This window comes from Hippocampus bargibanti, linkage group LG07 (assembly GCF_051943395.1).
Source record: "Hippocampus bargibanti isolate YZ-2025 linkage group LG07, ASM5194339v1, whole genome shotgun sequence".
Classification (NCBI taxonomy): Eukaryota; Metazoa; Chordata; class Actinopteri; order Syngnathiformes; family Syngnathidae; genus Hippocampus; species Hippocampus bargibanti.
In genome coordinates, this window is record NC_142740.1 from 23,783,892 (window position 1) to 23,806,476 (window position 22,585).

Genomic DNA, 22,585 nt, shown 5'->3' on the forward strand with positions numbered 1-22,585 from the left:
TACAGTCTGTGTAACTTTTTACTAAACGGTACTGATAAAAGCTTGATTACTTGTAACATGGACAGAATTTTGGAACTGATGAGGAAAAAAAGGCTGCTTCTTAGTGTTAATAAAAACAATATTTTAATGTTAAGATGTGCACTTTAAGTTTGCAATATTAATTTTAGCACAGAGTTGTCATCAGAATCAGAAAACCTTTATTCGTCCGACAATGGGGAAATTTGCAGTCCACAGCAGCAATTTGAAAGCGGATGTGGTGGGGGTGTGTGAAAGGATAGAAACAAGATATTCTAAGCATAGCAAAATACAAATGTCAACAGTATACTGTAAATGTGCAAAACTGTTTCATAAAGACTGTACATAGTGCAAGTATCAAGAAAGGCATATTGATATATTGCATCAACCCATATCTACAAGTGTCCAGTGTTTTTTTCACATGTGATCATTGAGAATTGCAAAGCCTGACAGCAGTCGGTAGGAACGAGCGGTGGTACCTCTCCTTCTTGCAGCGCGGGTGTAATAGTCTCTGGCTGAAGGAGCGACCCAGTGCTGTCAGGGTGGGCAGGAGGTGGTGGGAGGGGCTGTCCACCATAGCTTTTAGTTTAGCTAGAGTCCGTCTGTTGCCCACCTCCTCCAGAGTGTCCAGCGAGCAGCCCAGGACAGAACTGGCCCTCTTGACAAGGCGCTCCAGTCTTTTCCTGTCTCGGGTGGTGATGCTGCCTGACTAGCAGACAATTCCAAAGTGGACGGCATGTTAAATAATAATTTAACATGAGGAATATAGCATTCGGAGTGATCCCAAAACGGAACCCTGTGACACACCAAGAGGGAAAGGGCCCAGATAAACAAACAACAGAAATGTAGACACAACTAACGTGTGGGTATCTTAAATTAGATGAGCCTTTATTTGTCTTACAGTGGATAAATTCACATTTCACAGCAGCAAAAACAAAAATTTTGCAAATACAGTGAGACCTCAACTTACAAACTTTTTGTCTTACAAACGTCAAATTTATGAAAATTAAACCTTATAATAAGCACTATTTTCATAATACACACCCACCACGGCTGGCGGAGTGATCTTCGGCGGAAGCACACGACCGAACAGCACCAGAGGTTAAGTTACCAACAGTCCTTATGGAAGGTGACTCTCCTTCCATAAGCCATCAACGACCATCAAAAAGGTAAATACAACTTTATTTTACAGCACAGTTTATTTCTTTAATTACAGTCGTCATGTAATGCGCCTCTCTTTCCAAACAGCAATTCCCTTTGACCTTCGACCTCCAATGACAAGTGACTTTATGATACAATGCAGTGTATTTCTTTCATTACAATACAATAGCACATTTATTATACATAGAATAAGGTATGTTGTGTGTAATTTTAAGGCTTATTCAGTTGAAAATTATATTTTATGGAAACCCGGGAACGGATTATTCCCATTTTAATGGTTTCCTATGGGATTTATTTTTTTGAGTTACACACTTTTCGCCTTACACACTCTGTCTGGGAACCAATTAAGTTCGTAAGTTGAGGTCTCACTGTATTGCAATTATAGATTGTGATCTGAATCAGGAGGCCTCGTTTCATGAGGTACAGGAAGTCGTGTGATGCTCGGGCGCTATTTATACAAAGGAGTGAAGAGACAGGAATACCGAAAGAAAATACCCTTCAATTGATTTCTTTCTTTCATTTATGCGGCAAATACAGTACATACAAAAGTGCAACAGGACATATTAAATAAAAGCCTCCAGTTTATTTTTTTCACAGCAGTTAGTACCATGCTGTTGTTGATCCAATCAACTTTTTTCTTTTATTGCACAGACCGATATTTTTGTGTTCTATGCAATTAAAACAAATGAACACACAACTTTCAAACAAGAAAGGTCATACCGAGAAACAAAGCAACACTAAGAGCAAATAAACTGAAAAATACAATCACAACTGCTTCATGTCATCACAAAGAGGGTACAGCAAGTCCTGAAGAATGAATGACTCTTTGTCTTTGTGTTGTCATATTTGTTATTTTATTTATTGTATTTTTTTTCCCCAAGATGGTTGCGCATGAACATGCAGCGGCTCCCCTCTCCCGGCAAATTGGCGTTTTCATGTTTATTATGTTTGTTAAAGTCATTATAAGTGCCTTGCATGCCGGGTCCGAGAGGACAGTAATTTCATCTGTGCTGTATGTCATACATATTAGCATATTTGACAATAAAGCTGACTTTGACAACTCAGGAGTCAGAAGATGCATATTAGAACTTCTCGACATAGGTGTCCTATTCTATTTTGCCAAGGGAAATATGGGGGGGAAAATGTAACGTTTAAAGACATTGTCTATATTTTGGAGTGAAGGCACTCATTTTGCACAACTTATTAAAAATAATTAAAGAAAATAAAAACATCTCCAGTTTTTCAACAAAGTTCAAGCTCGAGTTTTGCAACTGCCACTACATAGTCAAAAATAAAGCAACAATTGAAACAAATATTGTGAGAACTAGAATTCGTAGTGTCAGAAATTAACATTTTCAACTATCAAACCAACTCAAGCTGTTTTTGTCAGAGCGACAGCTAAAACACTGCTGGTCATCCTCCCTCCACCTCTATATGCCCTCAGCCCGTCTCACCATGATATGGGGTGCTGAGCTTTCAGCCTCTCTGCTCCCAAACTCTGGAACTCACTTCCACCCAACATCCGTAATATTGACTCCCTTCCTACTTTCAAATCCCACCTCAAAACCCACCTGTTTAAACTTGCTTTCATGGTCTAGTTTAATCTGCTATTTTATTATTTATCATTTTATTTATGGTCTTATTGTTTTATGTATTGTTGTTTTTATTGTAAAGTGTCCTTGGGTGTTCAGAAAGGCGCTTGTAGATTAAATGTATTATTGTTATTATTATTATTATGAAGGTCTGAAAGAAGACGAGGTCTTGAGGTCATTACTACTACTATTCTAAGTATGAGGACACTGCGCATAGCACTTGCGCAAGGAGTGGAAAAAGTTGACCACCCTCACCATTTCAAGTCACGGGAGGTGAAAATAAAAAAAAGGCCATGAGCTATTATTAACCTTTTGGCTCATCAAAAAAAGACCGAAACTGAGAGGTAGCTCTTTTGGGAATCGCAACAAGTACTGGGCTGCATTTGAGTGATTGGTTGCTAGTCCCAGTAGCTCGCCAGGGGGTTGTAACAATTGTAACAATGTGGAGTGAAGGCGTCCGGCCATCTGCGTCATCGCCAGCGTCTTCATTCACAGTCCAAGTTCAGCTTAAGAGTTTCCTGGCGAAAGTGAGTGCAAGGCTTAGTTAGCATAGTGAAACACTTTAAACCTTTTAAGCGGGAGAAACAGGCTGCATTTGTTAAAGAAAGCACCCGACTTATTTTACAACAGAGAATATAGTGGAAATGTGAATTTAGATTTATTTCTGGCTGATGGTTGACATTGACTTTGTTTGCATTTCCCCACCGCAAATCCTAATTCTAAAAAAGGTAACTTGATTTCAGGGTCAACTACAGATGCTTTCCAACTTACAAACATTCGAGTTACGACGGTACGGTACATACAAACATTTTTGAAGGTACATTATGTCGAAAAATGTTCAGACTGAGATTCTGTAAATTAGATTTTGTATCGCACGGCCTTTACCGGCCGAGCTCGGTTGCGATTGGCTGCGTACAGTGCTTCAAGCACACACACAGAGAAAATAGAGGTTTCAAGGGCTGGATGTTTACACGACGGACACCAAGGCTGACCAATCAATCGGCTATACTGAAGTGTTGCCAGCAAGTTCAGACCCCGATCCACCGAGCTTGCTTACGATTGGCTGCGTAGAGTGTGTGGGCGGGGAGGAAATCCCTCTTCCCAGTTGATGCCCTGAGGAGGCTCCGAGCTTGCTTACGATTGGCTGCATAGAGTGTGTGGGCGGGGAGAAAATCCCTCTTCCCAGTTGAGGCTTCCTGGAGGGGGGCCAATGGCGATGCATAATAAAAAAGTAATGGCTGCTAATTCAGTAATTACGTGCCAGCAGCTTCAGTAATGGCTTACTGAAGAACCAAGGATATGTTTCGTCGTACTACAGTAGGTGTAAATTTATTTTACGACTGTTATAGTGGCTGTTTAATACTTTCCCGTTCAGTGTTTGACTTAAACATACATTCCATACAAAATATAGCATTGAAGCAACTTACGAACAAATTCACCTTACGAACGACCGCTCGGAACGTATCTCGCTCGTAAAGGTAGTGAGCGTCTGTATTTTTTTCCCGATTAAGAATTTAATGTTATACAGAGGTAAGAAAAAGCTAACGGATAGGTTACCAAAATATGTTGGAAGGCTGGACAGTAGTGAAGTTATCAACCGTATCTGTCTCTTTCAAATTATGTCGAGAGTCAACTTAGAACCACCAAAACACCCCTTCTGTTCAGCCCAAACGTGGGCTGATGACTTTTCATTCACCCATGTTTTGTTTAGTCATTATCAGTTCCCTCTAAGGCAGGGGTCTCAAAATATTTTTGAAAGAATATTTTGCGTCCCGCCTTGATATGAATGATTAATGTTAGTGCGGCCCGCATGATTGATATGCATTTTATCAGTGACGTGCAGTCAGTGGAGGCAGGTAAGGCAGTTCCTCACCTGTGATCATGGAAAGCTGTCATGGAAATATCAAATGAAAAAAATAAATTAAACAGTTAGATGTATTTAGTGATTTGTACTTTAAAGTTCTTGTCCATTTAACTTCACCGTTTTAGGATTTTTTTCAAAATCGCTGAATTTTCACATTTACCGTCCAAGTAGAGACGAGCGGTGACGTCATCGATGACGCCAGTGCCTCACCAGCCATGAACCTCACCGCACGTCACTGCATTTTATACAGTACAATGGGGCAGACTTAGCCATGGCAGGCAGGAGCAAAAATACAAAGTTACAAAGATAAAGTTACAAAGTATCCCACCGGACCGTTTAAGTCAGAGTAAGTATAACTTGCTCAAACAACCATGCCAAAACATTGACAAGCTATGGAAGCCATTTTCACGTCTATCAATGTCACACTTCAATTTAAAAACACTTTTGAGACGTCCGTTGAGCTTTTTTTTTAACTATTGTTGAGTGTGTAGAGTACACAAAAGCCTTTCTCCTAATTTCTGTCCTGGCTATTTGGAACACAGTGCTGCATCAAGGATTGCTGAATGGCAATGAATACTTCTGGCTATTCTATGGTTATATTTACAACAGATTCTTGGAAAATCGGGCCTTCACAAATACAACAATACTCAGTTTTGACCTGTCATGAGAGGTACTATCGTATTTTCTGCAGTATAATGTGCAGCGTCAGTTAATGGCCTATTGTAAAACAGTTTGCATATAGTATATGGCGCACCGCATTATAATGCACCAGTGGATGCAGTTGCTTCTGCATCCCCCCAATGGCAAAGAGAATAATAACAATACATTTAATTTCTAAGCGCCTTTCAAAACTCAAGGACACTTTAGAGTCATGGGATTTTTTTTTTGTGAGGGTGAGCAGCGGCAGCCATTCGTGCCATATCACTTTCACAACAACTGCAGCTGTAACAAAGGGCTTTCTTCATTTCCTTCGGGCTTTTCCCTTCAAGGGGTTTACAGAACAAAATACTACATCCAAGAAATCTGAATATTGAGTCATATAAAGGGTGCATCGGATCATAAGGTCAAAGCTACAGCCAGCAATAACAATGTAATGTAGCGTTTTTGCTGCTATCAAACTAGTTGGTCACACCAAAATACAATGTTACTTTGACTTATGATCACCTTAGGTTGCACATTGTTTGAGTTACGCGCGAGTGCTTTATCAACTTTTAGCTTTGTGTTGCGTGCAAAACTTTTGATCATGTGTGAGCTTCAAATACATAGATACATCATCTATACATACTTTTTTTAAGGGCTCCGTAACAAATCGGCAGCATTTCAATTCATTTGAAAGGGGAGCGCTGGTCTCCAGAGTAAATTGAGTCATGAGCTTGCTTACAAATCAAATTAAACTCGTAGGTCAAAGTACCCCTGTCGTGACATGGTGTCAATCAACACTTTTGTGTCATACTTTCAAATGTCTCGTGAGCTTATGTGAAATGCGTTTCTATCCCAACTGCGTCTGCATGAGTCTTGCCTTGCTGAAACATGCGCGAGGATCCTGGATGAGCAGGTCCTGGGACTCTTCCAGGGAGAAGCTTTGCATTGTCGGATTCCTGGCGGGCCGAAACTCCCCTCTCCACCACCACAGAATCGTGCCCACCAGCAACACACCGAGGAAGACTGATAAACACATGCACACACATTAGTCAGAGAGCTATGTAATCAGTTGTGCGACAGCTACATGAATGCTCCATTACATTTGCCTGGTGAATGTTTCGGACTCAGCTTGGCTCTCAAAGCAACAGTGTTGTCACACTGTCAAACTCTGAGCAGATCAATCGAACAGCGACAGCATTGGGCCTCGCTTTAAATCGATCTCCAATTATTAGAGTGATGTTGGGAAGCTCATCGTGAAGCAGTAAACGGCTGAAAATGTGTAAAAAATATGTTGCCTTAAAATAACTTTTTAAAATAGTACACCAACTTGTTAGGAGAAATGTACTGCTGTAGTGGAGCACAGTATTGGTGGACCAGCCAGGAAACCCCTCATGTTGCATTAGCGAATATTTCAAGCTACGCTAATGTTTGTCACTTAGATCCACTGGCTTTCTGTCAAATGATGCGCGAGGTGTTTCTGGGGGCGGGCGGGTCATCTTTGCTGCGGTCTGTCGTCAACATGAAACACTAACGCGCGTCAGCATCCTTCCTGTTCTTCTGAATCTTCAAGTTTTGTCCTACCTAGAGTACAATTTAAGCCAAAGATAAATACGCCTTGTTTACCAATGAGCGAGAGGATTCCAGCGAATACAGGATCAGACAAACGTGAGGCTGGAACGGTGCGGGAAATAGCAGGAATGCCTTGTGATCCATTGCGGTCCACTCGGACACAATGGAAGCTTGGAAGCCCTGAAAAGAGATCAACAACGCATCCGTGGGCACACACCCTCCTGGGGCTGCCGCATGCAGCTCTGCCTACGGACAAGTGGAACACATGGTTTGTTTTTGAAAGTCGTGCCAGCTGTAGGTCGTTCAGCATCAGGACAGCTTTTAGTCATCACTCATACTGTGAGGTTGAAGAGCAGGATGAATGATGGAAATGCCGGATGGGGAGGTGACGTTTGTCAGAAGTCGTTGGAAGTCACTGCCGGTGTGCTTGTTGGCTCTGCAGACGGAGTGCGTGTCTTGGTCACTCCAGTACACAAAACCCTAAAGAAGAGGCCATAAGATATGACCAATAAACATGAGTGCACCGGGATAGCCTGTGTTACATCCAAACAACTAATCTTTTCTTTTTTGTCTGTTTTCTACCTTTCCATGGATGATTCCAGCATTATTTATTTACCTCAAACACCGCCAGACCAAAAGGCTGATCCAGATAGCCATTGGACTCAACCACTGTTTTGCGGTGACTCCCATCTAGTTTCACTCGGGAAATGCTTCTCATGCCGCTATCAAGCCAGTACAGCAACTGGCGAGGCATATCTAGGGGAGGACCAAATCATGTGGAAACAATTGAGGAACTTCAAGGACACGCAAGTGAAATACAGGACCTTTCATGAAGTGTTACACATTTCCAAAATTGCTTCTTTTACGATGCAGTGCACAAACTACAAAATTAGTCCTACCCATTAGAATTCATAATACAGTAAAGTCTCGTTATATCGATATCGGGTATATCGATAGTACCGCTTATTACGATACTATTTCTATGAACGCAAGGAGAAAATTACATGCGCGCAGGGTCGGATATATCGATAGTCCCGGTTATATCGATATTTTTTCGGACTCCCGAGAATATCGATATAACGAGACTTTACTGTATAATTCAATTACTGCCACTCTGATAGTTGCAAGCTAAAACTGAGAATTGTTAACATCCTAATATAATGTATATCTATTATAAGGGGATACAAAGCCAGTTTTCCCAGAAAGGGGCTAAAGGAATAATGACCCAATATTGCGTTGCCCAATTGGCCCTCACTTGATGACAGTAGCTTCTATATGTTTATCAACTTACCTAGAGTAAGAGCAACCGGGTGGTATAGGAGAGAGGTCACCAAAGTCATTCTGTCCTCACCATCCAAGTTCACCCTGAGAATTTTGGGTGGGCTTCCACATTGGCTCCAGAAGAGCAGTCTGAAAAACACGAGTGGTTAGCATTAATTATGATGAAGGGGACAAAAGGGGATTATTTCTCATGATGTCAAAATGCAAACAGCATGATCAGGATTGAGGAACGTTTCTTCAGCCGTCATCTGTACTTTTTTGAAGGTGTCCCACGTTTCGCTCTTAATTCGAAGAGCTTCGTCAGTGAACTAAAGCTGTGCTGGTAACCCTGGCCCTATATCCCTAATGGTGGCCGTGCCAGACCTCTGCTCTGATAGGTTCCTGTGCCAAAGCCCTGCTCTGATTCGTCCCTGCTCTAAGGGTTGGGGGAGCAGTGGAGCATTCTCTGAAGCCAATCTGATTACTTCTATTGTTCTATCCCTGGCTTTGATTTCACTTTCTTAGCCAATCGGATTTCCTGAAATGAGAAAATCTATCATTATTTATGGATGATCTTCGGATGAGAAGCGAAAGGTCCGACACCTTCAAAAAAGTACAGATGACGGCTGAAGAAACCTTTTCCGCGATGGACCGCGATGTACGACTGAGAGCCAACACAGACATGATCAGGATTGTTTACAGAGAGGAAGATTTGAACAAAATGTGTTAAAAAAAACTACTGTGTAAATGATTTCAACCCCCAACCCCATTAACATATAAACTGTGCAGAGCAACAGAAATCTTTTCAAGAAAGGAACATGAGTCTTTCAAGATAAGGCTTCCTTCACGGTTAAGATAGAGATTGTTGTCACAGGAAAACCAACAACACATGCCAGAAATCTATGTGTCGGCCAACTAACAGCATCCCAGAGGAGTTTTCTTCTCATATTTTCATCAATTTTGGAGGGACGCCATTTCTTCAGAAAGCCACCGCTATGCCATAGTTTTACACTTGATAACTGTCATCACTGCGCTTCCATGTAAATTCAATTCTTGAAATTATTTTGCACGCTTCTTCTAACGGACACCTTGGAAGAGTGAGATCCTTCTGATGCTGTTGAAGCTTGCACACAAAAGCAACAAAACAGAAAATGTCAGGGGAAAAACTCACGAGATGCTCTGAAGTTTATTTGGAGTGAATCAGACGCACTCAAAATTGTGGCTGGTATGTGAATGGAATTAAATGTGATGACTCGATTCTGAACACAGCCACACCCCTAATTATAAACGGTGAAACGTCACATAAATCGTGAAAAAGGTTTGACGATGATTTCTAGTCGTCAATGTTTTATTATCACAAATTATTGACATTTCAGCAGGGCTGCGTACATTTAAATCCACTGTACATAGTATTAACTCATTCACTGACAGATGTGCAAAAATATGTCCGCTGCAGTGCAAGGGTTTTTATCATTGTCACTCGAATTCCAGGACCCACAGAAGATTGAGTTTTAGGACTACATAAACATTCAATGCAGCATTGGAAACCTTAGACTCGCTTCTTTCATCAGAAAAAAAGAGTTACTTCCTAAATTATATAGGTCTGGAGTTATATGAGCTCGAAATGAGGGCAGATGTCAAAAATACAATGCAATATAGGTAACATCCGACTTACGACCGGCTTGACTTATGACCACCCGTACTAACGACCACGACCTTCAGACCCCATATTAAAAAATTTAATTGCCACCGCAACGCGCAAGCAGGCCGGCAACGTGTACAACAATTTTGGCCAGCCAGCATCTCACTCTCGCACAGCAATTGACCGTGTGATGGCACCAGAGGGGGGAGTTTGCGAGTCAACCTCCGAGTCTCTATTCAACATTTTGAATGGATTTCGACTTGTGACCATTTTGACTTCGACCATTTGGTCGGAACGGAACTTGGTCGTAAATCGGATGTTACCTGTACTTACATATTATTTTATATAACGCTTTAACAACATCTGAAGCTGGAACAACGCACAAACATGGAAAAATGGGAAGTGTTGCCCCCTTGTGGAAGGGAAAAAACATTGCCAGAGGCCATGGCCAGCGCTTTATCGGCACCCATAAAAAAAAAAAGAAAGAAATTCGGGAATGGTGCTCTACGCCATATTTTAAATCCCGAATACATTCGTGAATGGCAGTGAATGAGTTAACAGACGGAGGGAAAAAATAAAAAACTAATTAGTTTTTTTTTTATTAACCCATAAAATCCAAAAATTTTAACAACTAATTTTCTTACCCCTGCAGAGGGTCCGCCGTAAGCGCACAAGGCTTGTACAGTCCTTTGATGAGTTGGCGTTGCTGAGAGCCATCAAGCCAACTGACATGGATGGAATCACTCTCCAAAGAGGTCCAGAACAGAAGACGATGGATCCAATCCAGGGCCAGGCCTGAGACAGCACTGGGAACATTCAGTGCCAATGTAGCATCCTGGGCTTCTCCACTTAGGTGACCCCTAAAATTCAAATCAAATATAATATAATCCTTTCTAGGAAGACGTCTCAGTCATTTTTCCAAATTGGGGTCGGGTACCTTTGAATAGTTTCCCCCTAATCCTTAAATAAATAACATTACCGTAAAATATACATAAACAAACAAACAAATAAATAGATAGATAAATAAATACCTCTTTCAGGGACAGCAGCTACTACAATGGACATCTTATAAATTTATAGATTTATCATTATTTATGGAGGTATGGGTTAATTTGGATTATAGCTGCGAGTTACATTTGTATGGTAGCTAAATTAAACAATCAAATGAAATCACACTTTCGATCACGTTTTCTGTGAAGGTCAAGACTTGCACAGTTGAAGCGCCACAGTGAACGACGGCTACTCCGATCATATCCATGCTCTTTCTTGTGTTTTACTATGTATGCTCAACGTAAATTTGCCGTGCTAGCTGGCAAATTTAGATTGTTGGCACAGCATTCCTCCCATGATTTTTATTTGAGCAGTGACAAACTATCAATGACATGGTCGGCAACCAATTGGCTTTGATCTGGCATTCAGCACCTTAAAGCAACCACCAATGAACTGTACATAGAAAATACTACAAGTGGATTATTGTGATTTTGATGTCATTGATTTTTCAAATGCATCAGACTTTTTAACCTTATTTTCCGGTGTATAAGGCGCACCCAAAAGCCTTGATTTTCTTCAAAAGATGACCCTGTGCCTTATTCCTCTTTGCGCCTTATATGTGAAGTCATATTGAGGCACAACAGGTCTCATCAACTACTGTCAGCAGCCAACGACTCCATTTCCCTCTGTAGACGAAGTAGCACCTTATAATGAGGTGTGCCTTATATTTGGAAAACTTTTTTTTCATTCATTGAAGGTGCACTTTACAGTCCCGTGGCGCCTTATATATGGAAAAAGTTAGAAAATGCACCATTCTGCGTATTATACACCGGAAAATACGATAAATTTGTTTTTGTTTTTTTGTTGTTGTATATAAATGTGCATACCTGTAAAGATGTTTAGAGTGTGAGGAGGATAAAACTTCAGAAAACTGCAATCAGCCACCTTGCACAAATTAACCACATAGAACAAAGTGTTGTATAAAAATTCCAAGTACGGCTGTCCTTGTAGATTTTGTTTCATCTATGGCGACTCAGGATCGACACTCGAAAACAAATTAAGAGAACTCCCAGATGTGATAACAATTGGCTCCGACTTCAGCTACAACCATCCGTTAATATTTAGGACCGTTGTACAGGCGGACTCTCCTTTATCTTACCTGTAAATTGTCCCGTGTCCTTGCTGAGCCATGTACAGTATGTTTTTAATTTCCAAGGCTGCTACGGGCCCCGGTTCGGGAACATGTACTGCTAACGTCCTGGATGCCGCACCACCAAGGCCCACCTCAATAACTCCTTCAGATGTGGACACAAGCAGCTGGGCATCAACCCCTGTACCGACATAAAATACATTATGGACACTTGATATTATTATTAAAAAAAATAAAAAAACTCTCCAAATATAAAAATAGCCTCAATATTACTAAGGAATATTAGTACAGTGATACCTTGGCTTACAAACTTAATTGGTTCCCAGACAGAGTGTGTAAGGCAAAAAGTGTGTATCCCAAAAATTAATTTCCCATAAGAAACCATTTAAATGAGAATAATCCATTCCAAGGTCCCCATAAAACATAATTTTCTACTTTCTAATTTTCTAAGCCTTAAAGCTACACAAAATATACCTTATTTTATGTATAATAAATGTGCCATGGTATTATAAGTAAAGAAATAAACGTTACAGTATAATAAAGTAGTTTTATTTACCTTTGTGATCGATGAAAAGGTTTCTTCAGTCGTCATCTGTACTTCTTTGAAGGTGTTGGACGTTTCGCTTCTTATCCAAGAAACTTCGTCAGCAAACTAGTCTTACTGGTAGTTTAGGCCCTATATATATATATATATATATATATATATATATATATATATATATATATATATCCCTACTGCCCAGACATGGCGGTGCCGGACTCTCCTATGATAGGTCCCTGCTCTCAGGTTGGGGGGAGCAGAGGACTACTCCCTGCAGCTCCACTGATTGTTCCTATTGTCCTGACTAACGACTGGCCTGATTGCCCCACTTCCACCGGTATCACCTCATCAGTATTACTAATCCTATGTTGCCTAAGCAGGCTATTGTATGAACGATCCAAATTGAACCTCACCCCACCAGACCGGTTTAATGAAGGATTTAGTTGTTTTATGAAAATCGCTTTTTTTACTCCCCTTTCAAACCATCTATGTTCTTTCGCTAAGATTTAAACCTCATTGCCGTTAAATGAGTGGTTGCTAGCTTTTAGGTGCATATGTACTGCCGATTGAGGCCCACTAGTATTATCTGTGCGATGTTGATGAAGTCTTTTTTAGAGAATTTGTTTAGTCACCCCAATGTACTGTTCTTTACAATTTTCATTCTTACAATGTATTGAACAAACTACATTACTTTGTTTTTCATTTGGCAGCCTATCTTTTGGATGCATACATTTTAGCATTAAAGTGTTTATCGGTTTGAAATAAGTAGGAATTTTGTGTTGCCAAAGGACTCTGTAATTTTTCAGAAACTCCTGCAATGTAAGGTACTGCTACTCCTCTCCTTTTTGTATCTTCAGAATTTTTGGTTTCATTCCCTATTCTTTCTTTCTGACATTTGTTAAATGACCACTGAGGGTACCCACAGTTTGTGAGTGCTCTCCTGATACGTTTTGACTCCTTTTCTCTACCTTCAACGCTTGTTGGTATTAGTTTAGCCCTATGCTGAAGGGTTCTAATAATTCCTAGTTTATGTTGTAAAGGGTGGTTAGAATCGAAAAGTAAGTATTGGTCAGTGTACGTAGCCTTCCTAAAGACTTCTGTTTTTAGCGCTCAGAAGTCTTAGCCAGTCTTAGTGGGGGACATTGTGAGTGAGGGTATTATCGCCGAGAAAGCACGGCAACTTCACTCGGATATCATCAAGAGGCAACCTAGATGTCCGTCATTCATTGACAACTACCATCACAAAGGTAAATAAAACGACTTTATCATATACCAGAGCAGGGGTCGACAACCCAAAATGTTGAAAGAACCATATTGGACCAAAAAAACAAAAAACAAATATGTCTGGAGCCTCAAAAAACTACAAACCTTATATAAGCCTTATAATGAAGGCAACACATGATGTATGTATCTATATTAGCTATATTAGCCTACTACCAAAATGACTAAGTTGGCTACAAATACATAATGAGCCTTCATGATTAAATGTTTTTCCCTGCAGCGCATCCTGTAGTGTAGAGAACGACGCACCACGTGACTACTCTGTTGTACGATGCCACCTCGAGTTTAACTTCATTACAATATTAATGAATTATGTTTCATTGCTTTGATGAAATTAAAGAAATGCAATAAAGAAATCCGATTTTTGATGTCATTTTTATTTTGACAACAAAATCGAACGTGCATAACGTGCCCCTTATCTGGCCAACAAACAGAGTGCAATAAAACGCAGCCTGCATTTATAAAAATAAAACAGCAGCCTTTTGAAAAGGTAAAGTATATGAAATCAAATGAATACAGTTTAAGTTTGATTTCTGTGCAAATGCCAAGCAAGTCAGTGCAAGGGTAAAACGCAGCAGCATCCTCTTCTCTTTTGACACGCAACCAACGCAGCTATCCTGGGAATTGAGCGACAAAATACAATATCCCTGAGTGTCATTCCAAATATATACTGACGAAAATCAGAAATCACTTTATAAAAACAGCCTCTTTGTTACTAAATATGTGCCTATGACAGGATTGTGTTCTTACCCGTTTAATGTGACTTGTTTTCGGACATCACTGGTCAGCTTCTCAACATCGAGCATGTAAAATGTAACTTTAATCTTGACGCAGGCGGGTGCGATATTTTGATTTGATGTAATTCATATTTGAGAAAATCTGCTCGTGGAAGCAAACTGGAGTGTCAGCAGCCTGCCTTCAGCCGGACTGAGGAAATTATTGTTCAAACGCTAGCTAGCACTCGGCTGCTAATGTAGCATGCCTTCCCTGGAAATGTCTTTCACATTCCTCTTTTTGTTATTTGACAACTTCTCGCTACAGAACAAACATTCAGGCAATCCTTCCGCATTGGCAATGAATGCAAATGATTCGGTCCAAGAACTGTTGAATCCTCTGTCCTCCTCAGTTATTTTTCTCTTTTTCCCTTTGGGATCCATGGCCCATCACACAGCCGCCGGTTTGTTTACAACGGCCACCTGCCTGGCATCCCGCCCTGCTGATAGAAACGTCTGTCGCAGGCTACGACGCAAATCTTCGTTGACAGAAATGTTGAAATGTAATATTTATTCTACACATTTTTACAGAATTGGAAAACGTTAAGAACGTTTGTGTCATGTTTGTCCTCCTACAGAAACCATATTAAAACAAAAAATATATTTCCCTCCCCCATCTTTTTCCATTTTCAAAAATTTTGGAAAAAGCTCCAGGGAGCCACTAGGGCGGGCTAAAGAGCCGCATGCGGCTCTAGCGTCGCGGGTTGCCGACCCCAGCAAGAGAGTTATTACTTTAATAACGGTACAATATAACAGCGCATTTATCATACGTAAAAAAGGTATATTTTGTGTAGTTTTAAGGCTTATTTAGTAGTAAATAATGTTTTATGGGGACCTGGGAATGAATTATTCTCATTTTTAATGGTTATGGGAAATAAATGTTTGGCAGACAAACGTTTTGCCTTACATACACTTTCTGTGTGTGTAAGGCCAATTATGTTTGTAAGATGAGGTATCACTGTATATGGATGCATAACAAATTTATGGATGACTTAACTTCATCAAGACACAGCTCCCTCCTTTTTCAACCGATTCCCTGACCAAAGTCGTGGGTGATTTGAAGTCTTTCCCTGTTGATTTTAGGTAAGAGGCGGACTGCATTCTGAAACCGTCACCAATCACCGTCACCACATATAACAAGTCTTGGATGAACCCAAGATGCATGTTTTGGGAATATGGGTGGAGAACGTGTGGTCCAGTGGTCAGTCTTACAGTGCAGAGGTGTTGGGTTTGATTCCAGCTCCAGTTTTATTGTATGGAGTTTGCTTGTTTTCCCTGCGCCTCCCGCATTCCAATAAAATGCGTGGCAGGCTTATTAAATGCTCTAAATGGGTGGTTTTTAACATGGCTTCTACCGAACACTCGGGGTTAGGTGAATCAGTCTCAGGATGCAAAAACACATTCAAGCGTGTAGTAAACGGGCTAACCCAGATTTGAAACTCCAAATGTAAATTGTGAGGTAATTTGCATTGTAGCAACTTGTCATGTATTCAGTGTGGAATGGTAAAATAATGTTTCCAAAAATGTGTTGAGCATGCTGTCAACATGATATAACATGCCTAAGGACTCGACAGCGGAATGGTGCTAGCAATACGCGCTGCTCACCTTTCGCCTTGCAGTCGCCGGTCATAGGGCTCAATTGATATCCGTCGAAGCAGCCACAAGAGACTGTGCCATTAGTGTGAACGCACATTTGATCACAAAGGTCGTTCTCCAAGCACGTGTCCACCGCTGTGCGACAAAATGGAAACATTGTTTAAGAATAGACGTAAGGTGGACTTTCAACTCCCACTACTTTACAAAAACTACTTTGGAGATGTTCTCTGTATTGCAGCTCTGTGTGTTAAAGTAACAATTTTGAATCATAGTGATAGCTCTGCTAATTTATGTGAAAAACAATCCATGATGTTTCACATTATAGGTGTGCATTAACAGACTTTCTCTCAACATATAAGAATGTATACATATGATTTGGGAAACTTTTTAGTGTTTAAGTACACAATGCTTAACACGCTTAGTTCATATCAAATTTACAGTCTGCATTTTATTTGAACTGAAAGCAAGTGTGAAAACAGGCATTTTATTTTGATTATGAGTAACAGGTGGGAGGGATAAAACTATTTATGTATGAAAAACAATGAAATCTTATTCCAGTATTTTTTTTACAAATTGAAATGGAATTAACACATTGTGGTTAATTTTGATTGGGGCCCATTGATGTCTGCTCTTTGCCAGTCCAGATTGGACTTTTCTAACTTCCCAGTATTCTGGAATGCGGCATCACACGCTGCATTGCCAAACATATTAGAACATCGGCAATTGCGCCTCTAGGAAGTGACAAGTGAAAAAGATACCTTCACAGTGACTATTCCCGACAAGTCTCATGTGGTCAGGACATTCACAGTGGAAGCCCATTCCTGTGTCCACGCAATGATGGGAACAGCCTCCATTATTAACCAGACACTCATTCTGCTCTGCAAGAACAAATGTTACATCATCAACACTTTGCATTTTACAGCATTTACTGTATTGACAGGAAATATAAGGCAAGAAAAACAAACAAATAAAACGACACTTTACACCTTGCGCAAACAGGGCGGTTCAAATTGTGTCTGTCGTGATAAAAGGTGCCCATGAAATTTGACACTATTAGTAAGAGTAGGCAACAATGCAAGGTTATCAGTAAAATTTGTGACTGTGATGAAGTCAACCCATTGCCACAACGAGTAATTGATGTGTTACATTGAGTGTTACTTCACAAAACTGAAAAAGAGAGAGTAAGACAGAGCTTGAAAATAAACATGGACAGGAAAATTATCGGTAGTGTTCAATACTGCTGGTCCTTCCAGTGATTAAAAGAATAACATTATGACTAAATGCCCTTTTCACGCCGTTTTGTGTACCGAGTTATGAAGCACATATTGATAAAAATATTGGAAAGAGCACTCCGTGTGATATTTAGTTCAATTCCTTCATCAAAAGTGTCACTCACAAATGGACCTAACAGCATGACAGTGCTGCCCTCTGCTGATGACACTGATGTTTTTATAGCTACCTAGATAGCTATCAGTGTTCGTGTCATGAAAATATCAAATGAAAAAATAAATTAAACAGTTATATTTATTTAGTGACTTGTATTTTAAAGTACTTTAGAAATTAACTTCACATTTGTTTGTTTTTTTCTAAATCACTGAATTTTCACATTTACCGTTCAAATACTAAGTATAGACGAGCGGTGAGGCAGCAGCCGGCTGAGCCTCACCATGGATTGCTCAATGACTATGCGAACTGTGCTGGCTTGCTCTGCAGTGACACTACATTGCTGTCCCTCTGCATATCGCTATTAAAGTGTTCAAACACTTTTAGTATATGAACTAAATTTCTACAGTTTAGCTGGTGTATATAATGTAGAGTCACTTTACATTAAACACTGTACTACAGTGTTTATTTTATTTTTACCAAAACTGTGTGCACAGGTGAGGCACACAGTTCTCCTGCCTCATGACAGGGGGCGCTGGTGATTACAGAGATTCTTCTTGCGCCTCCTCGGCTGCAGAATAATAGAATGAGAGCAAGCTAACAGTAAACAGTTAGCAAGTTAAGTGCAACCATCCAGTATTTTTTTTCGTGTGGCTTGGCTTTATTTATATACAGAATGGAGGATTATATATCTAAATTGAAAGAAATAGAGAGACTTCAAACTGAAGAAATATGAGAAAGGCTTCTACAAAGAAGGTATAGATAGATGCCTTTCTTCAGAAGGAGCGGTGCATGGACTTCATTTATAAGTAAAGGTAACACAATAATAACAGTTTTTTTATTCTTTTTTTCTGCTACAGTTTATATAAACAATGCGGACATGACATTTTAAGCAAAACATGTTAACTGTTGCCAATCAAATGGTTAATAAGCTATTCTGTGGAGTTCATATGTTTGTAAATCTGACTGTGATGACGTCAGTGCCTCACCAGCCATGAACCTCACCACACGTCACTGAATGTCTATACAAGTTTTTTTGTGTGTGTTAAATACAAGAGATTTGAGATGAGATTATGGACACTTGGTTGTGCTATTACATCGAAAAAGACAATTACTGTGCAGAATTGACAGTTCCCTGAGGGGAAATGAATTTCTTTAAGATGGAAAACTACAGTATTTTACTGATGGAGCTGATGGAGTTGACTAAAAGTACCTCATATTGTACTAAAGTAATTGTTGTATGGCTAAAAGAAAAGAGCTAGTTACATGTCTTCCCTTACCACAGTTGTCCTCGTCGCTGGCATCTGAACAGTCAGCTTTGTTGTCACACCTCCAAGGGTGAGGGACGCACTGGCCGTCACCACAATGAAACTCGGACACCTCGCAAGAGGAAGCGCTCATTCGGCCGGCTGGCCTCAAACTACATAACTCCTCATCTCGTCCGTCTTTGCAGTCCATATGTCCGTCGCACAACCGCTGTTTGTGAAGACAGCGGTCGGATGGACCACAGGAGAAGAGGTTGCCGTTGCAGCTCGGGCAGGAGAGCTCGTCGCTGCCATCGCCACAGTCATCCACGCCGTTACACGACAAGCGTGAGGGTAGGCATCGTCTGCTGCTGAGGCAGGAGAACTCGTCCTTCTTACACCCTAGCTGACCTGGAAGAAATCTCAGTCAACAGCTATTAACCTAAAAGCTTACATCTTTTAATCAAATGCGGAGAAATGACAACATATCATTTTACTCTAATTTTAAGGTGCTTTTGGACCACGCTTTCTGAATGAGTAATCACATAAACATCCTCCCAAAAAGGCACATTTTCCCAACATGAAAAAATATAGAAAGAAAAAGAACATTTTAAAAATCAAATTCTGCAGACCCCATTGACTGATTTTTAAATGTCTTGGTGTGTTTTGCTAAGGTCAAAGCAGCCTTTCAAACCAGACAAGATGGCCCTTCAGACCATCCTGATGGGTCATGTTCCAAAATCTTGTCACTTTGCTCATTAAAATTTAATAACTCTAAATTTCAAATGGAAAATAATGAAAAGTTTTGTAAGCAAACAGATTATTTTACAATATTTCTGTTATAGTTCCAGTTACATGTGATGGTTGTTTGTCTATATCCTGAGATTGGCTGGCAACCAGGTCAGGATGTCCCGTACTCAATCTCTCCGCTAAAGTCAGCTGGAATAGGGTCCAGCTCACACCTGCCCCTAATGATGTGATTTTTCACATTTTTAGATGTGTACGGCATAGTACAAAAACATTTGTATGGGAAAAGTAAAAATTGTTAAATATAATTGTGAGATATTTTCGATTCCGTTTTCGTTATTAAATATTAGCAGTAATTTTAATCATAACAAATATCGCTACTCGTAAAAAGCGAAGTCGACCACCGAGAAAACAAGTACGTGTGGAACAAAAGTTCAGAGAAGATAAGTTCCAGTCATGTGGAATGTTATTTTGAAATCAGTCAAATTAAACATTTTACCGTGTTTTTCCCACCATAATATCATTCATACTTTTAATAAACATTATACATCGCAAGAACACAAATTCATTTTTTTTTTTTTTGCTGTGGACAAATTCAAATTGTCCACAGCAAAAAAAAGCCACAATGCTCTACAACAGGGGTGTCAAAGTCATTTTTTGCCGCGGGCCACATTGTAGTTATGGTTTCCTCTCGAGGGCCGTTATGAATTTGCCATTAGAATGTTTAAATCCCTTCAAATATTACATATAGAGCACACAGCAAATTAATGAATAACTCGTTTTCAAATCTGAAGTCAAGAATAATGACTTTTATTGTGGTTGACATCCAAAAATATGAAATTTTGGCTCAGATTTTAGCAATCATCATGGAATTTAACAAGTTTGATTTACTTTCGCGGGCCGAAAAAAATGATGTGGCGGGCCGGATTTGGCCCGCGGGCCTTGACTTTGACACCTGTGCTCTACAACAAAGAATATACTTGATTATTGCTAGAAATATGTTGTAACTTGTTCAAAGTACGAATGTTTACATGTCAAATTTTGTGAATAAATTGCACAATGAAATATTACACACGCATATGTTTTTTTCTCAGTAAGGAAAAATGGAGACGTAAGGTCACAGTGTCTCGCAGGTTGACAGGTATGAAAATAGGATTTGTTTACATCTCGCCCGATGTCAAGTAAGATGATGACTTTGTTTCACACATGATTAGTCTAGCATGGTGCTCAATAAAGATACATATTATATATTATATCAATTCTAAAATGTGAATGTGGAAGTATCATCCTCACTACAATGCTGTTCATCTGATCCGTCGTTGCAGTCGTTGTGTCGGTCACAACGCTTCTCGCTTGGAATGCACAATCCATCATTGCAACTGAACTCCAGTTGGTCATGGCAAGCAGCAGGAAAGTGACCTGCAGTACCTCAAACAAACACACTTTGTATTACCTGTCCGTTTGTATATCGTGTATCGAGTGCAACGATGAATACTGCCGTGGCGGGATAAGAATATTCAAACAGCAATGAGGTTTATAAAATAGATTTTTCATATTAGCTCATTTGGCATATGGGTAAAATACAATTTTAAGAAATTAGTTGTGATGATCATTTATATGTTTTAAAGAATTGTAATTTTTAGAAAATTACACAGCATGGCCAGTCTTCATTTCCCTTCAGGGGTCGCCACAGTGAATCAGTGACCTCCATTTTTACAGGTTTGATTCGCATGTTTGTTTCGGCCAAGCTTTACGTCGGATGCTCTTCCTGACACAACCCTCTGTATTTATCCGGGGGGCTTGGGACCGGCACAATAAGATACTGGCTCGTGTCCCCTTGTGGCGACAGAACAAGCAACTCTATGAATGTGAAATGTGCATCTCTTTCCATTTGCTCTTCCCATTCATTTAATCACGAACAGAACAACGTCATTTCAGAAAGCATTTACGACTACCACAATGCTCCGATCTTACATTAACTAAAATTAACAAAGTCATAGTTCCATCTATCTATGACCAGTGGTTTCAGTGGTGAACTCTAAAATGACGTCTGCGTCTTGTTTCCATGTCATTATTCTACATTAAATGAAATAATAATAATATATTTAATTTCTAAGCGCCTTTCAAAACTCTCAAGGACACTTTACAGTCACAGGATTTTTTGTGCGGGTGAGCAGCGGCGTGGTAATGTGTTTGGTAGATAACAGAAACAGAGAAAACTATTAAGTCCACAATATATTTGCATATTGCGGTGGTTAAAATGACATATTCATTCAAACCTTGGTGAGGAATGTCCCGAGTTTCAATTCTTCATGAGCAAAAACATAAATAAAAATGCGCATTGCACGAACAAGGAAATGCGCGAGGTGCCTAAACAGTCAACGAACTTACCTAATGTGCGGTGCTGGCTGATACAAAATATCAAGAAAAATAAACCTACAAGGTGTCCCATGCTCGATTATTCCCGACAGTCTATGGCGCTGAAAGATGACGTAGACGGTGGCAAATCTCTACCTCTTATGGGAAATTTCTTTAATAAACTTGTCTGAAGACATCCATGCAGACGAAAATGGAACTTTTCTGTTACAATCTTTAACTCAATACAAAATGTTATTCGTGTTTCCTGTATTGCTGATAAAAAGTGGATGGATCAAGAGAGAACCTGTGGCGGCCACAGGAACATGCATCTGGCCCAGAAGGTATACACCAGGGGGCGTGTAAGTTAAGAATGTTTTACTGCAATTTCCATGTTTTAGTCAGAACCACTTGTTAGCAGTTGGAATAAAGACGTGTACACAGTCATTCATGTGTGTTCTTTCCTCAATTGCTACTAACACATCGTTCAAGAATCAGCTTTTTGTGTTGATACATGGAGTATAATGCACTGCCGTCACATAACGCGATCAGTTACTCCTACTTTTTACATCTAAAATACATATCACGCCGCTGCTACACTGTATAACGTTAAATTATTTTGCATCATAATTTTGTCTTCAGTGGGATTTTTTTTACTTTACAATGCTCTTAACTGTAAACCGTGAAAACTAGAGTTGGTTCTTTGTATATGCAAAATGGAACGAAATAAATTGTATTTTTTTTTTTAATTATTTCTACATCCTTGCATCATCTGTTTAT

The 22,585-nt window shown here is 39.9% G+C and overlaps 1 protein-coding gene across 3 annotated transcripts; it reads right to left on the reverse strand.

The window, feature by feature from the left end:
• Nucleotides 1-2,889: 2,889 nt before the first annotated feature.
• Nucleotides 2,890-22,120, reverse strand: LOC148895853 (low-density lipoprotein receptor-related protein 8). 3 transcript variants are annotated; one of them, XM_089001405.1, is made up of 13 exons: nt 21,842-22,120; nt 20,744-20,878; nt 18,740-19,114; nt 16,835-16,954; nt 16,086-16,211; nt 11,895-12,066; nt 10,390-10,605; nt 8,135-8,253; nt 7,460-7,599; nt 7,182-7,323; nt 6,898-7,089; nt 6,152-6,297; nt 2,890-3,286 (listed from the first exon to the last, which is right to left on the reverse strand). In XM_089001405.1, the coding sequence occupies exons 1-13, from the start codon at nt 21,900-21,902 to the stop codon at nt 3,254-3,256; spliced, it is 1,977 nt and encodes a 658-aa protein (XP_088857531.1). In that variant the 5' UTR covers nt 21,903-22,120; the 3' UTR covers nt 2,890-3,253. The 3 variants fall into 3 exon arrangements, with proteins under 3 accessions (XP_088857531.1, XP_088857532.1, XP_088857533.1); XM_089001406.1 differs by having other exon boundaries at nt 20,744-20,869; nt 21,842-22,119; XM_089001407.1 differs by lacking the exon at nt 20,744-20,878 and having other exon boundaries at nt 21,842-22,119.
• Nucleotides 22,121-22,585: the final 465 nt, after the last annotated feature.